Source organism: Asparagus officinalis, chromosome 1, assembly GCF_001876935.1.
Source record: "Asparagus officinalis chromosome 1, Aspof.V1, whole genome shotgun sequence".
Classification (NCBI taxonomy): domain Eukaryota; kingdom Viridiplantae; phylum Streptophyta; class Magnoliopsida; order Asparagales; family Asparagaceae; genus Asparagus; species Asparagus officinalis.
Genome location: NC_033794.1, coordinates 130,330,385 through 130,348,247, shown reverse-complemented (window position 1 = coordinate 130,348,247; position 17,863 = coordinate 130,330,385). Strand labels below are relative to the sequence as shown.

Here is a 17,863-nt window from a genome sequence, read left to right as displayed (position 1 = left end):
TGCGAGGTTGATCGAATACTATGGTGTATTTATTTGATTAATAATTTTACTTATGTATGTTAAATTACGTAAGTAAAAAAAGGATATTTTTATTCAAAGTTAGTGTAGAACTTAAACTACAAAATGTAAATGGGGCAAGAATATGACATCATTTTCAAGTAAGAATACGAACTATACGGAATAAAACTTTAAATGAATATTTGCTAATAAATTGAACACACGTCTGATTAAAATCTATTTATTTATGAACCAAGTACAAAAAATTCGAGCCACCAAAACGGACATAACAGACTGGTTAGAGGAACAATTAGCGAACTATTTGTTACTTATTTGGTTCGTTTCCACCCCTAGCTTGTTAGAACATCTACACGTTTTAAGGGCAGCACGTCCATACTGCATACATATAAGACAAACGAGTCGTTAAAGCATGCATTAGAACAGAAACATGAACAGCCCAAAGTTCGGGTACATACACAACATTCCCAAGAAAAATACAAGTCGTGATGTCCTATATCTTCAAGTAATTGAACTTGTTCAAAACAAAGACTAATGAAATTTTACCGATCCTTTTAAAAACACATATCATCCACCGATCCTTTTAAAAACACATATCATCCTCTCTCTCTCTCTCTCTCTCTCTCTCTCTCTCTCTCTCTCTTGCCCCCTATCTATCTATTTTGCTTGCACAAGCTCCTTCTCAACTTCACGAAACATCTCAGTCAGGCAAAGTGTGGTCTGAGACATCACGTTCTTGGCTATCTTCTTCTCATGTTTGCTGCTCCTCAGCCAAGAAACACCTAAGAATACATGAACACTGCATGTTGTCGGTTTCAAGGAGAGACTTTGTACCTGATGTTTCAGTTGAAGCTGCAGGAAACACACAAAAAAAGAAGAAGAAAAATTGTTTCAGGGAGAAATTTGTTTAGATAAAAATAAACTTCTTCTAGAAAAACCAGGAGGTACCATCGTATAGTCAACGTAGTAGCTTCTCATGTACATATTGAAGTTTGTAAATTAGGATGATGTTTTGATACTTCTTTTCATTTAGGCTTCGGATCCTACTTGCCCATAAACTATTAAAGTCTTCAATCTCATGTTACCCTCCAAACTATTTTCAGTCTCACTTTATCCTTCCTTAATTGTCACTTTTAGTACCTAGTTACCACATTTTGTTTTCTATTTTGTGGGTACTCAAATGGATTTATGAGAGGAGACTGATAGTTTAGGGGATAAGGTGGGACCGAACATTGTTCAGAGGGTAAGTAGGTACAAATTTTATGGTTTTGGAGGCAAAGTGGGATTGAAAATAGTTCGGGAATAAGCAAAGACAAATTTATAGTTTAGAGAATGAGTAGGGACTGAAGCGCGTTACTATTTCATGGGTTTTCCTCATGTGTCCTTGAAAATCCTTAAACTATACTGCTAGAAAATCATTCAGTCGTGACAAATATCAAATACAAGACTTTTGTGCTTGGGTATAGAAATGGGCTTCATTATGTACGTATGAAGCGTTCTCAAGGCTCTAATAAATTAATGATAACCAATTAGCTGAAATCAAGTTTCACCGTATCTTCCAGAACCCATTTGTTTCCGTTAGCTGAGCAAGATCTTTGTTGCGTGGAGTTCACTTCCCCTTTATAACCAATCACACTCTTGTCAAGTCTATAACTAACTTGTCGCTGATATACATGGGCCTCGATGGCTTGCCACGGTGCTGGTGAGTAGTCCAAGAAACCTATGCTCTTCATTAGTTTATGTTCCAAAGAGCCTCCTTCGAATATCTCCATCAATGATTTCGCCTGGTGATTGAATCAAAATTAAGACATGTAAATAAATAATCGTTTGGGTTTTTCTCATTGATGCTCTAAAATCTTAATTATTCTGTCCTATGGTTTGTGTTTTGATACAAATCACAAAAATATTTAATTTAAAGTTTATTTCACAAAAGGCCCATGAACTTTGGGGGGTTTTGCACACAACCCCCTGATTTTTTTATCTCGCATAACCACTGAAATTTGGGGTGTCACAAAACCCCCCTGAACTTTAAACTTTTCTCACAGGCACTCTCCCCCAAACCCTCTAACCACCTGTAATTTGCAAATTACTAAAATTTCATTGAGAGAAAAAAAAACGTCGAGTGAGATGAGGGCAGCGTGTTGCCTGTAAATTACAAATGGCTAAATTTGGGGTTTTTCCCTCAAACACATTTTAGTTATATGCAAATAGAGATGGGGATCCGGTGAGAAAAGATTTAAATTCAGGGGATTTTGTGAGACAAGAAAAAGTTCGGATTATGTGTAAAGCCCCCCAAAAGCTTAGGGATGTTTATATACTCACTTCAATTTATTTCAAATAAATCTCAAAATGGCTGAAATACCATAGGTTTTTTAGTGTTATTTATCAATACTTTCAAGTCATTTTGAGGATATTGAGTCGCTTTAGGTAACTTCAAACAACTGAAAAGGTTTTGTAAATTAGCTATGATTTGGTGGGCATATCTTAAAATTCCTAAATGTCTGACAGACAAACTGTTGAGCGGTTGAAGAGCAGAGGAAAACCTCACCGATACAGGAAGTGATAAGGAGAAAATTTCTGACATGTTGGCATTTTCTGCCCCTAAGGAAGACCCACTTTCTTCATTTTGTAGGCTTCCTATATCAGATTCTTCCACAATTTGCATCTTTTGTTCGGGGCTCAACAACCTTGCCTTCCATAAAGCCTTGATAGTCCTATTAAGCAAAAACAGTGGAACTTTAATCAAACTCAAAACCGAGATATGACCTTTGATCATAAAACAGGAAGGAGAGAGCGAAACAAAAGGAATTATTACCTATAAGCACCATTGAAGTAAACAAATGTCTGGAAGCGGAACTTTAATCTGCCTTTCCTATCTACAGACTTTGCTCCATGCCTAGCTTCTTCCCCTCTACCCTTGCAGAGGATGATCATCAGAGAGGGACTGCAACCAGATGCAAAAGACGGTGCTATGTGTTGAATATCTTTTATGTCTTCCCACAGAAAGAAAAACTTAGTCCTGTGACCAAACAGATTCGCATGAAAACCAATAATTCTTGGAGATAGAAAGAGGCGACCCTGAAAAAGAGACAATGGTACAGTATTTGTCATGATCCTTAAAAATGATGTGAATATGTTTAAAATTATCTGAGATTGAATTAAAATTTAGAGGAAAGGAAAATGTCACTACTACCAATTCATCTTGGTAAATTAACCAAAATGGCAAGGTGACTATGAATGATTATATAAATTTACACATTTGTAAATAAGCTATAGGTTTCCAACTATGAATTTCTTTTAATTTGTTTGGTTCGAGAGAACAGATAAATCAGGAAATGATATATTGGCAATGAAGATGGGCCTATTTCATGACTTCAGGGTCGTCAAATTTTCTCATCCCACAGAGAAAACAGCAAAAGAAAAGCAAAGTTTAAGAAGTTACCTGCAAAGGCATTTTACGCTTTAAGTAACAAGTATAGTCACTGATGAGAAATTCTTCTGGTGGGAGCTCAAATAGTTTCTGAAATGCTGCATTTTGTTGAGGTGACCGCAGGTTTATCTACAATTAGTTGACATTAAATTTTTAAAGATAAGTTCACGTAACTAATTTCCAGGGCAGCATGATAAAACACAAAGCATATGTTGGTTTGGTGCTATAATTTCTTACCTTCTTCCCCACTTCTCTTCCCATCTTTGTAAGATACTCTATGACAACTTCATTCCCTCGCGTGTTATCCAAAAATATCCTTAAATGCAACTCACACTTGCTTGCTTGTATACACTTTCCTTGAAGAGGAACCCACACGTTGGCAAGGTCTGATAAATTGGATTTCACAAAGTTGACTTCAGAATAACCAAGAGGAATTGCTTCATCAAAAGGCCCATCAAAATCATAAACTGTCACTTCCATCCTCGATGGAGGATCACATGTGGCATCAAATTCAAATACTTCTGCACTTTAAATAGGAAAATCAAATAACTATTTTTATCCTAAAAGCTAAAATCAAATGAAAGTAGTATAAAAATTTGTGTAGAAGATCACCATTCCACTGAGGATTTGCTGTTTGGAACTTGATTGAGCTGGTTTTTGTTTTACCGTTGCAGGTAAAAACTACATATGGAGAAGAGGACGCTGATTGACCTCTTGTTGGTATGTTACTTCCCTCAATCAAGGCTACAGTTAACACCCAACCATCCCCTTGTGCTTTGACTCCATGGTCCTTGCCTGTTATAAACATATCACTAACACGTCTACAGTTATATGAAATAATCTATAAGCAACAACGTGTCCAAGAGAATAAGTATATTTTTTCTTACAAACTTTTGATATACAATTTCGGTTATTCACAGAGCGACATATGTTAAAGGGATTTTCCAGGTTTATTAACAGAGATACCCCCACTGTATGTATTGGTGGTCAAAAGGTCATCCATTTATAATCCTGAGTAAATTGCATGTCAGATTAAGGGTAAGTTAACATATAGTGAACAAGAAGTAGATGTTACTCCATGAAGCTCATCAATGTGAAAATATATAGACCTGACACATGCTTAAGAAGATCACAATCATCTATACTTGAAGAAGCAGATCCGCAGACGGTGTGTTTTGATTGAGTAGAAAATGTAGGATAGACGGACTTGATACTAATAAGGGCCAAGCTTAGTTATTATGTCAGTTTTACTCAATCAGATACGGGAATTAATCCTGATGTTTGGAAATGAACATGTCGCGTTCAAATCAGCTGCAAACAGATTAATTCATGAGCATATAATGAGATGAAAACTTCTGGTTTACATAGCATGGGTACTTTTGCCATGAAGCCATGTGACATTCCAACATCCATGCTGGGACAACGATACTTCTTTGGACACTCCTTAGATATGGGCATACAATTATGCAATTGTGTCCTCAATTATATAACATATATGTTAATTTAAAAAGCCATCATACACTTCTCGGATATATATCTTACACTTCGCATAACTTCTTTATTAATATCACATATTTGATATATTTTGTTTATTTTGGTTTGTAAATCAATGATGATAGTGGAAAATGCTACAAGATATGGACTCATACAGAATTACATTTAGGTATCTCTACCATTATTTTTTGTAAAACTGAAAAGCAATTTCACGTTCCTTTTCCAAGTCATAACAAAAATGAATTTTAGGCACAAAATAGACATAAACATATGGTTATATGTGTTAGATAATACCAGCCACCCTATATGTGTATAGCCGCCTCCGCTGCCTCCTAACCAGCCTCAACCGCCTCCTAGTGTGCCTACTACTGATTGTATATGTGGGCTACTAATTGTGTATATATAACCTATAAATTTGATCATCAAATATAAGAGTTCTCTTGAATACCAATTTAACATGGTATCAGAGCTCTAGATTCAATCCCTAGCTTCAATCCCTAAATCAATTCCAATCCTACATCGTCAAATCAAATCTAACCACAGAAACACTCATAGCCAGAGGTCTTACCTGTCGCTGTCGCCGCCTCTGATCGTTGTTCACTCGAATCTGATCAACACTACTTATTCAGCCATCGTCATCATCATCTCCAGGCAGCCTCTGAGCTCAACCTTGATCTCATGTCGAACTCCTGACCGACATCCCAACCTCGCTTGAGTGTCGATCTCTCAAGCCTGAGATCTCGCGTCGAACTCTCCCCCTCTTCTTTCGACGACAGCCTCTTCTCCGCCTTCGGCTTCTTGCCAACAGGGGTTTTCTCCGCCTTTAGCTCCTCGTCTGGCTTCTCTGCCACCGGTTTCTTCTCCGCAGGCTTCTTCTCGACCTTTGGCGCCATCGGACGGGATTTTTCTAGGGTTTTGATATTTGGGGGATTATTTGTAGAGTTGGGGGATCTGGGGTTCAGATTCCCCCTCTTCTTTGGTTTGGTTCTGTTCTAGGGTTTCATCTCTCTTTTATTTCAGGCCCATCTTTTATCTAACAAAAAAAACAGGCCCATGGATAAGAAATGACTCTACACCTTTTCACCCCTTAATGTGCAACATACAAATATTGAAAATTACACTGCATGGTCTCTTACAATGTAATATAATCTTTGAGCTTTGACACTTATTTGAAGGATCTCTTCGTTTTCTATCCAAAACTGTTATTGTGCATTCGTTATCTACATCCTCCATATCAGAAGTCACTTCTGTTATTCCACTACTGATGATTCTCAGATCACTTATTCTCAGTGGCTACTGATCAACAGATCAAGGCATATATTGTGCGTTCTGTAGCCATTCCTATTCGGCTCTCTCTTGGACGAACATCTTCATCTCGTGAGCAGTGGCTAGCTCTCAGTCGCATGTTTGTTCAGACTTGTGCTGCTCGTGAGTATCAATTCACCAAGCTCTTTAAAATGCACGTCAGGGTGATCAGTCTATTCAAGATTTCTATTTCTTATTATCAGGCTATTGGGATGAATTACAGATGATGGAGGAACTTATTCCTAAGACGCTTCCAAACTTTGTCATAGCATTTCAAAAAACAATGTGATCGTCAACAGTTATATCACTTTGTCATGCACCTTCACTCTGAGTTCGAAAGCTTACGTAGACACATTCTTCATCGCAGTCCTCTCCCCAGTCTCCGTGAAGCCGTGGCTGAGTTCATGTCTGAAGAGACGCGCCTTCAGATGTTCTCCCCTCTAGTTATTGCATCTCAGTCATTACTCTCATCACATACTGTTCTAGCTACTCCTTAGCAGTTCTCTTTTTATCAGGGTCCTTCTAACAGTACATTGATTCCTCTCGGCAACTCTACTATCGTTATTGTAAGAAGCTGGGTCATCTTATTAATAAATATCGTAAAAGACCGCCTCATCCGACACTCGAGAAGACTCGACCTCTATTTGCTGTTTCGGCTGATGTTAGCCCTACTCCTCAAGGGCCGCAGACTTCTAGCCCTCTCTTTTCTGAGCAATTGTCAGAAATTACTGTATTAATAACCAAGAATCTTAGGCTAAATGGAGCTGCCTCCAGCTCAGATTTTACTGTCTTGTCTACTCATTCTAGTACTTCTACTCCTTGGATATTCGATTCAAGTGCATATCATCATATGACCTTTCATAACCCTGTTCTTACAAATTGTTTACCCGCTCCCTTTATATTATGTATTTATACTGCTGATGACACTCCCCTTGCAGTCTCTCAATTAGGTCTCTCAATTAGGTGATATTACTCCAAATTCTGATAGTTCTACTCGTCTAACATTATCATCTGTTCTTCATATTCCCAAATTATCTATGCAACTTTTATCTATTGGGAAAATTATAGATTCTGGATGTACTATCTTATTTAATGTTAAATCTTGTGTTGTCCAGAATCACACTGGTCAGAAAATTAGGACAGGTCGTAGAGTTAATGAACTTTATCAGTTAGAGTATCTACATCTTTTCACTCCATCCAATATTGGTCATGGGCTCTTTATTTCTGATCTGTGGTACCGTCGCTTGGGTCATATCTCTGGTTCTCGCTTAAAACTTTTATCTGAATCAGGTGTATTAGAAAATTTAAAATTCTCTATTTTATCAAACTGTACTGTGTGTCGATTAGTTAAACAAATTGCTCTATCATTTTCATCCAGTAACAAAATTGCTTTAACCCCATTTAATTGGATTCATTCTAATATCTGGGGACGTGCCCTATTACCATCATTGTTCGGTTATCGATATTATGTCAGTTTTATTAATTACTATTCTCGCTACACCTAGGTATATCTCATGCGTGCTCGTTCTGATATTTTAAATATTTATAAAGACTTTACAAATATGATTCACACCTAGTTTCATAAACGTATAAAGATATTTCGCTCTGATGGTGCCTGTGAATATATCTCTTCGGCAATGTAATCTATTTTAAAATCACATGGCACTCTCTCAGCAGTCTTGTCCACACACTCATAAACAAAATGATGTTGCTAAGAGAAAACATCATCACATTCTCGACACCACTAGAGTTCTTCTGCTATCAGCATATGTAGCTCGATATCACTGGGCAGAAGCACTTCTGGCTGCTGTTTATCTTATCAATATTACTCCATCTTCTGCATTAGTTGACACCTCTCCATATTTTCAACTTTTCAAGTCTCAGTTTCGCTACTCTCTTCTTCGCACTTTTGGATATGTCTGTTTTGCGCTGCTTCCAACTCATGAACGAGATAAACTATCTCCACGCACTACACGATGTATCTTTCTTGGCTATAACACCGTTCATAAGGGGTATCGTTGTTATTAACCTACTACTCGAAGGTTTTGTATGCCCATCATGTGACCTTCTTTGAGAATATTTCCTATTATACTATTTCAGATTCAGATCTCTCCTTTCTTCAACCCCTTTCATTACCTTTCACTACTATACATGTATCAATGGCACTTGTACCTTCGTCCGCTCAACCGACTCCCTCCTTCACTCCAGTGGCATCAAACGATAGTGTTCTTGATTCATGCACACCTCCTGAACATCCGCCGACTACATCCCTTTTGCAACAAGATACTCCTACTGATGTCCCCTCTACATATGTGTCAGCTTCTCCTGATGTGACTCCTCCCCCTCGTCGAAATCCTCCACGAGATCGTCATCTCCCTGCTCTGTATGCTCAATGTGTCACTAGCACATATTCTCCTGAGTTTATCTATTTTCTTGATGTTATTCACTCTATACATGAACTTAACTCATATTCTGAGACAGTTAAGTATCCAGAATGGCAACAAGTAATGAAAAAAGAGTTGGAGGCTTTTCGTCGAACTAATACTTGAGACCTTGTTCCTCTGCCTTTCGGTGTTAAACCGGTAAGCTGCAAATGGATTTATAAGGTCAAGACTCCTCCTCTCGTTACTTCTTGAATCCCTTCGTTACTTCTTGGGATAAAGGATCTTGAATCTCTTCTTTACTTCTTGGGTATTGAGGTTGCTTCCTCCTCTCGTGGCTATCTTCTCTCTCAGTAGAAGTACACTGCAGATATTCTTGAATGTGCTACTCTTAGTGATCCTTCCATTGCTACCACTCCTCTCTTCAAACTGATGGAAATGAACTTGAAGCTTCGACATGATAATGACGATCCCTTACCTCAGCCTACTCGTTATCAAGAACTTGTCGGAGCATTGATTTATCTTTCAGCAACATGTTCGGATATCACCTATGCAGTACACATCTTGAGCCAGTTTGTCAGTAGTCTGACTTCCATTCACTATGCAGTTCTCATTTGGGTTCTTCGATATCTCCGTGGTAGTATAACTTAATCATTATTTTTCCCCTCAGACTCTTCTTTGTCTCTTCGTCAATATTCTGATGCTAGATGGGCTGATGATGCAGACACTTGACGTTCCACTACTGGCTTTTGTATTATTCTGGGTTCATCTCTCATCTCTTGGCGTAGTAAGCGTCAAGCCGTTGTCTCTTGTTCTAGTACAGAGTCTGAGTACAAGGCGTTGGCAGACACCACAATTGAGCTCAAATGGCTCCGCACTCTTCTACGAGATCTCGATATCTTTGTTACTTTCTCTTTCACTTTATACTGTGATAATCAGAGTATCATCTTCATTTCTACAAATCCGACATTTCATGAGCGTACCAAACATATTGAGATGGATTGTCATGTGGTTCGACAGGAGCATGTTGCTGGAAACATTATACTCCCATATGTTCCTTCTAAGGAACAAGTGGCAGATTTATTTACCAAGGCTCAAACTATTTCTGCGTTTCGCTATTTCTTATCCAAACTCTCGGTGTTCGATCCACCGTGAGTTTGAAGGGGGTGTTAGATAATACCAACCACCTTATATGTGTATAGCCACCTCAGCCGGCTCCTAACCCGCCTCAGCCGCCTCCTAGTATGCCTACTACTGATTGTGTATGTGAGCTCCTAATTGTGTATATATAACTTCTAAATATGATCATCAAATATAAGAGTTCTCTTGAATACCAATTTAACAATATGTTTTGTATTATTATGAATAATAATATAGACTCTTGAATGCCTGAGCATGTGTATATGTGCATGTATATGAACTCTCTCTTTATTATCATAATTGTTATTATAATATGAGTGTGTATATAACATGTGTATATCTGCTTATTTTCATTTACACACCAAGGACTATAGTGGAAAATGCTAGAAAATATTGACTCGTACAGAATTAACTTTAAAGTTTAAATATGTCAAACATTTTTTAGAAGTCATAAAAAATGTAACATAGGTCTAAGAATTGGCATACATGTACCATTTTATGTATTATATTATTTTAAACAATAATTTAGAGACTTGAATGCCTGAACATGTGTATACATGCATGTTTATAAACTCTCTTTATTGTCATAATTGTTATTATAATATATGATTGTGTGTGTTCGTGTATTTTATGTGCAGGTGTTTATTCTAATTTCACTTTTGACGTGTTGACACGTCTTATTTTTTTGAAGATTTTCCTATCCCATGTCCTTGTTCATGTCCATGCTACTACGCTTCTAACCGACTATGTTTTCAAATCAGAAATGGATCTAATACCCTATTCCAAACCTAACCAGTGTAAATCCAAAATGTTTATGAATGTTGTATGGATCAAGTTAATCTGATTCATTGAGAAAGGAAACATATCACATGCAACAACAGAGCTTGGAACTAGTATTCATAAAATATCACTTTAATGGAAAGCATAAATAGACCTGAACTAATTAAAAACAAATAAATTTTACATTTGAATCAAAAGTGTATTGCTTCTGTCAATGGATGTTAAATAACTGGGATCCAGAAAGCTGCAAAATGCATTATAGACATTTCATTCTTAAAACTAATATTGTGATGTAGGAAAGTTACGCTATAACCAATGCATTCTTCATCATATGGGCATGAAGTAGAAAGGAAATTTGTCTCAGTAATTCCAAATAGACTGTAACTTTAAAACCGAAGCTATAATGTACACAAGTAGCAAGGCAATTTTGCAAGCAAATATTTTACCTCCTTGCTTCCTGGCATGGAAGAAGCGTCCTATTTTGTTCCAAACATGTTGTCCTTGGAAAATTAAAAGGCCGCACACCACAATTTCCCCAAATGAGTCAGGCAAATCTAGGCCAAAAAACTCAAGCCCCGGACTAGTTTTGGCTACAATGATGTGTATAAGAATATACAGTACTATGATAGTAAAGAAAACGAAACTGACATCTCCAAATGTTTGAAATGACAGCTTCCAAGGTGACTCCTCCTCAGTCTGCAATGAAGCTAATATTTGCTCTTTGTTGGAACCAGTGCTTTCCAAGTCAACTGGTTTAGCATATTGCGAGAGCTTGTCAGTGATCAATGTGAAACTTTCTGTAAGGCCTTGCTTTGCTCCATTTTCAATCATACTCTTCATCATTGTACTTTGAAGAAAATTCATGCGCCAGGAAATTATCAGATGACATGATGGATCTTCTGACGGCAATTCAGGTCCCGGTGTCATACAGTAGAGGATCTCTGTCTTAAAATAGCTACCAAAAGGAGCATCAGGAGTGCTCACGCTGGCTAAAACTGCATATGATTTTCCATCAGCTTTCAAATATATCTGCTCATCTGTAGCTTTCATTGCCTTAACCATTTTTGTTGCAGCCTTTACGTAGGTAATCACTCTTCTCAAATTTTCTCCTTTAACTTCATGTCCCCAAGCCTCAATTTGCACATCGGTAGTCCCCTGGAGCTCTGGAAGTTTTTGACAAAACTCTGAAGTGGGTGAAAAGAGAAGAGAGTTCATTTGCCCTGGTGAAATTGCATAGCATTTGTCAACAAGCACTCCACCGGGTAAGTTCTTAGGCATTTCACCTCCTTGCCCTTTTGATTCCATGACTTTTACCAATTCATCAAATGACACATTTGAGCATTCGCTATTACTTTGCTTCTCACAAGATTTAGTATTTGCTAATGTGTTGTCAATTAATTCTTTTGATGTTTCAATGTCATCAATAGTAGCCGGTGAAGGCCTAGTTCCAATTAAAATTTGGTGTACATGGCCGACAGCTGGAGTTGGCTTTTCTTCATTATCAGGTTTATTACCTTCAACGTCCGAGAATGTAGATGACTGTTCACTGATAGTGGAGAATGAGGAAAAAGTTCCTTCCATACGTTCAGAAGATTTATCCAAATTTAATGTAAGCTCATCTGCAGAGGTACTAGAACAACTTGCTATTGTTTGAGAAGAATTACCATGTAACAAAGATATGCTTAGACAAATTTCTCCTGCCAAAGAAGGCCATATATAAGAAAATGAGATCAAATGGAAAGGTGCAATTAATTTTGGAGAAATGAGAAAACCTACATGTTACCTACTCAAATTTCTTCATAAAGTTTTGAGGAACATAATAGGCATGAATAATACAATTCTGTATGTTGTGGTTATTGTCAAAATTACTGTTATATGATAATACTTTCAATATCATGTTGGCTATATATCACAGAGAATATTGAAGAATTTAAAACAAGATATATTATGATTGATGGGATTGGTGATGGAATAAGAAAATGTAAAAGGTAATAAAAGCAACAAAGGCACACCTTATAAGGACTGTAAAAACTACAGAGCTGATAAGAACTTCAAAACATAAAACTCAATAAAAGATAAATAAGAGACGAGGCTTGCGAGGTAGGATCTAAAGCTTATAAAGAATCATATACGAATAAGGAGTATAGAGAATACGAGGCAGTAAATAAAAAGGTATAGAGAATATGAACTTATGTCATGTTGACTGAATGAGGGGTTATTATTATAAACTTATAAGAATATATAAAATATACATGAGAATAAGAACTTAGAGTCGTGATCGAACAATGTAGAAGCTCTATATGCTTTAAGGACGTCAGGCTTGATAGAACTTTGGATGTTTTCAAGAAAATGAAAACTTTAGAGTTGTGCGACCTGATGAGGTCAATGTAAAAATCATTCTAAGCTTTAGTAGAATCTTCCATATTAATACCATGTGGTTGTCTCTAAACTCATATAATTGAACCACATGCAGCTACCACAAAGTGTAAAACTTTGCTGGAAAGTTGAACAAGCAGAAGCCACATCTCAACTTCATATGTCAAAATACTAGATTGGACAATTTCAAACTTCATACCAGATACGTCTAGAGTTCAAATGGTTTGGTCTCAATATTTATACTACATCATTAAAATTTGATAACAACCAAACTTTTAAAAGTATTAGCTTTTAGATTAAAGTAAGCCAAGTACATAAAATAACTAAACCACACAAATGTAAGCACAAAACAGTTTATCTAAATCCACTCTATAAACAAGTTTACACAGGCTTGTTTAATATGCTGAAATTTTGAATGCAACAAATATTGTATAAAAAGATGTTGCACACAACATTTTTTTTTTGCAGAAAAATTATCTCTAGATCTGTCATTTCAAAATCTGCACTTTGTTGTAGGAAGACCATCCACTACACCAGCTAAATCCTAGTAGTGTTTGTTTAGCTGTAAAAGTTGTTAGATTTCGAACCTTTTTGTTCCAAGAAATGTATTCTCATCTCAAATCAAGTGTTCGTTTATATGAAATTGTAAAATCACTTACAATTTGTGAGTTGGACAGCACTAGCTTAACAACATCGCATTAGTTTTCGATTTCTTATTCTATATCATGGAATTGCACCATTCCAATTTCCTTTTGCAAAATGGGCACACAATACATTTCACAAGTATCATGTTGCTAACCAAATAGTGGAAACAGAAATTTGATTGCAGCATTTACATGTAACATAACACACGCATACGAGTATCTAATTCCGACTAGCTAAGTAAATTATCATCCTAACACTCCAATATAAAGATAACGTGCGCATTAGATTAAACATAGAGGTTTAACAAAAAACTGCGCATCAAATGTAACAAAAATCAATAAGGTAGACCAATTACCACGTACTCTATTCTTTGATGGCTTCCTCTTCGGCTTCAGCTCATACCAAGAAGTTCCAAGGGACAAATTATCGGTTTCCAAGACTTTCGACAACGGAATCTCCAATTCTCCCAGAAACTTGCCATTATTGACATCCATCACAGACACAATGAGCTTCTCTTTAGGTTGAAGATCTCCCACCCAGAAATTGAACTCCTCATCCCATTTCGGATTCAGGGTTTTCTTTATAACCTGAGTTTTTAACTTATGTCTGCCGAGGCGCAATTTCACATGAGGACTGCATAATTGCTCAGGATCAAGAGCTTGAAGGCCACAGGCCTCGATGACATTAATCAAAAGCTGCATTGAGATGAACTATTTGATGGGGGGGCAAAGGCAATTTGTGATTTTTTTTTAGAGGGGGTTAAACTGTAAAAGGAAGAAGGTGAAGGACAAAGTTCTTGAACAAAATTTTAAAATTTTGAGGAATTCAACGAGGATTATACTTTATGAAGGGACATAGATTGGACAGGAGAACCCCAGAATCAAAACACAAATAGGAATAGAGATACAAATAATTAGCACCAAAAAGCCGCTAATTTCTTAAATTTCCTCAACAAAATTTAATTTTTTGAGGAATTCAACGAGGAAGACGACGGACATTAGAAACTAAAACGAAGAAAACTGAAAGAAAAATAATCCAAGAATTTAACAAATGATGGGCAGGGGAATAGATTGGATATGGAGAAACCCACAAAAAATTCAAATGACAAAAGGGGCTAAATAATTAGCAAACAAAAAAAAATTCTAATTTATTTGTAATATAAAAATTCTAATTTCTTTGTAATATCTCATAATTTAGGATGCAAATGGTCTTGAGAGAAGAGAGATTGCAATCAATTGTGGCCTCCATTTTTATGAAATGGAGGACAAAATAAAGGATTCTCCTTTTTTATAGAGAAACCCAATTAAAGAGTAAATAATTCCCATTCTTAGCCTATCGTCATCAACCAGTGATTTTCAAATTAAAAAGGAAAGGAAAAAAAAAAGACTAAAAAGTTCTACTCCTCTCTCTCTCTCTCTCTCAGAGAAGATTTAGCTTTTCACAACATTTACTAAATTTTCAAATGTTCTTCATAAAAAAAATGAGTATATTAAATTACATAAACTTCCCCAGGTTTGCACGACCGGCAGAATATTTAACAGATTTGTACAATTATTTTATTAGTCTACAATCAAATATTAAATAGATGGTAAATAGATTACTAATGTGATATTTTTTTTTTGCATTTCTTACATTTTTCCGATTTAAAAATAATTTTCTAAATTCAAAAAAGATGTTAAAAGTTTTAAAATTTTGGGAGGAAGCGGACATAATTTTTTTTAATAGTTCGGTAAAAAGGAGATAGATAGATAAAAATCCATAAAAACATTAAAAAAAGACTGTCAAGATATTAGTCTATTAAATATTTGACTACCAATTCACAAAATGATCATATTAAAACCATAAATATAGTGAAGAAAACAAATAGGCAAATTGATACTTTAGGGGAAAACTTGAGAGTTCACTAATACTTGTAGAGCTTTTTGGATAGAGGTTAATAGGAGGTAAAGGGAGTGTAGTGGACTCATTAAACTTATTTGGGAACTCAATTTTGATACGAGTTAAGGTAAGCTAATTAATACACAAATACAATTATACCCTTCTATAAAAAGATAGTGCTACACATGTAATGTTATTTATGTAAATTTATATATATTTAGTTATATTTACTTTACTTTATTAGACGTCCTGAACAGGGTGAAATAAGTTCTTACTAATTTCTCAAACAAGTTTTGTATGTTATATTAATTTTCTTTTAACTTATTCTATGTTTTCTTAGCTTCCTTTCACTAGTGGCAAAATCCAAATTGGGCCTTAATGATGAGTTAGTTATTTTGTCTTGCAATTAATAATTTATTCTATGTTCACTTAGCTTCCCTTCGCTAGTGACATCCAAACACGCCCTTAATAATGGGTTAGTTATTTTGTCTTGCAATTAAATACTCTATAGTTCCATCTACTTTGCACGTGTATCCCCTAGTTATATCCAATTTCACTTAAAATTCCTTAAAAGTTTAAAAGCTACGCTTTAGTATCCTTCGCAGTGCAAATGTGAAAATTTCCACCTAAAAAGTTTCATGTGACACTCACATGCTATTTTTAATATTTCCATCCTTATTTTCGTTAAAATCTACTATTAAACCTATCAAAACTCTTTTTAAACCTATCCTGATTAAATTTATAGTATATTTATCAAATAGTAAGAGTTAAAACATTTAAAAATTAGCATGTGAGGGGAAAAAGTTCTCATGTTTGCATAGCTAAGGATACTAAGGTGAAACTTTTTAAAACTTTTAAGGTTTTTAAATGTAACCAAGTACCCTGGTATATATGTGCGGAGTAAGTGAAACTAGAGAGTATTTAAGTGCGATTATGCCTTATAAATGAAACTCTACCCCTTATTTCTTATTTCTAGTCAAATGAACATTAATTTCTTGACGTGATCATCAAATTTAATTGTAACAATCACAAACATGTTTATTTTGTAGAAATTAGAAAAGAAGGGGGAAGTGCCACTTCTAAAATATTGTTAAAACCTTTAAACAAAATTTCTGTTCTTGATGCAAATGTCCAAGAGATTATCTATGATCGTTAAAATTGACCTCAAATTTATTAAAATAAACAATCAAAAGAATTTCAACTATACCATCGAAAAACTTTCTTGCTTAAAGAGGAGAATACCCCTCAACTATCGGAGTTCGTCAAAGTTTTTCAACTATACACATCGAAAAATCTTTCGTCCTGGAGAGAGTTCGTCAAAATTTCCTCAACAATTGGAGTCATTGCCCGCAACCCCCTTGCATACCAAGCTTTTCCCTTATCATGCATAACAATACCGAAGACTATAGAATCGGTTGACTTGTTACTAGGGGTGCTAAACTGTATCCGTATCCGAAAAATATTCAAAACTGTATCCGTTAGGATACGAATATGATTACTCAAATTTATAACTGATAGGATATATGATTGTGAAAATGGTTTTATAATGAAATATCTTTATCAGTATTCGAAGATCCAAATACATATTAGTCACTCTTACAATATTTCAAATATTAGATTATGGATTTATGATTAATTTTCATGATTAAGATATATAATCTTAACTTTTCAATTACAATGAACATATTAACGAACTCTTTTGTATCACATAAAATATGTTTTTTTCATACTATCTAATTTTCTCATATCTATTTTATATCAGCATATATATCCGCTCATATATCCGCATATATATTCGTAACCGTATCCAATTTTAACGGATGTATATTTGTATGCGTATCTGTATTCGAGATAGGTAAATGGATATGCATATGGTAAGCATCATATCCGAGCCGTATCCAATTGAATGGACACCTACTTGTTACATATTTGTAAGTTTTTCTTGATCATAAAAAAATGGCCATTAAGGGCCTGTTTGTTTCGCTCAAATTTGAGCTGAAAGTGACGTAAAAGCCCATTTTGAAAACCGACGACGAAAAATCTGTCAGTTTTTTTCATTTACGATTCGTCTGTCAGTTTTTTTCATTTAAGGATGTTTGGTTCGTTTTGAGCGGCGAAAGAAAAGGGGGCTGAAAGTGGCGATTTGCTGAAAGTTCCTTTCCGTTCCAAAAACCCCGATTTTGGTCGAAAGTGATCAAAGCTCGTTCACCCTAGGTTTTTTATCACCGCGCCGTTCCTTCCCTCCATCTTCTCCCGCCACCTGCTCTTCGCACGTCTTTTTGCTCCTCCAGCTCTCGATCTTCCTCCGTTTTGACCTCTTGCGATCTTGAGATTGTTGTTCTTGAGATCTTGCGGTTGATTTAGGGATTTGAAAGGATATCGCTGTTCTTGAGAGCTTGCGGTTGATTTGGCATTTTGA

At 35.8% G+C, this 17,863-nt stretch overlaps 1 protein-coding gene across 1 annotated transcript; it reads right to left on the bottom strand.

The window, feature by feature from the left end:
* On the bottom strand, window positions 673-14,801 carry LOC109841840 (C2 and GRAM domain-containing protein At1g03370-like). The gene is made up of 9 exons (XM_020410777.1): window positions 13,922-14,801; window positions 10,992-12,242; window positions 4,058-4,240; window positions 3,683-3,966; window positions 3,458-3,574; window positions 2,831-3,093; window positions 2,564-2,729; window positions 1,566-1,799; window positions 673-867 (listed from the first exon to the last, which is right to left on the bottom strand). The coding sequence occupies exons 1-9, from the start codon at window positions 14,265-14,267 to the stop codon at window positions 673-675; spliced, it is 3,039 nt and encodes a 1,012-aa protein (XP_020266366.1). The 5' UTR covers window positions 14,268-14,801.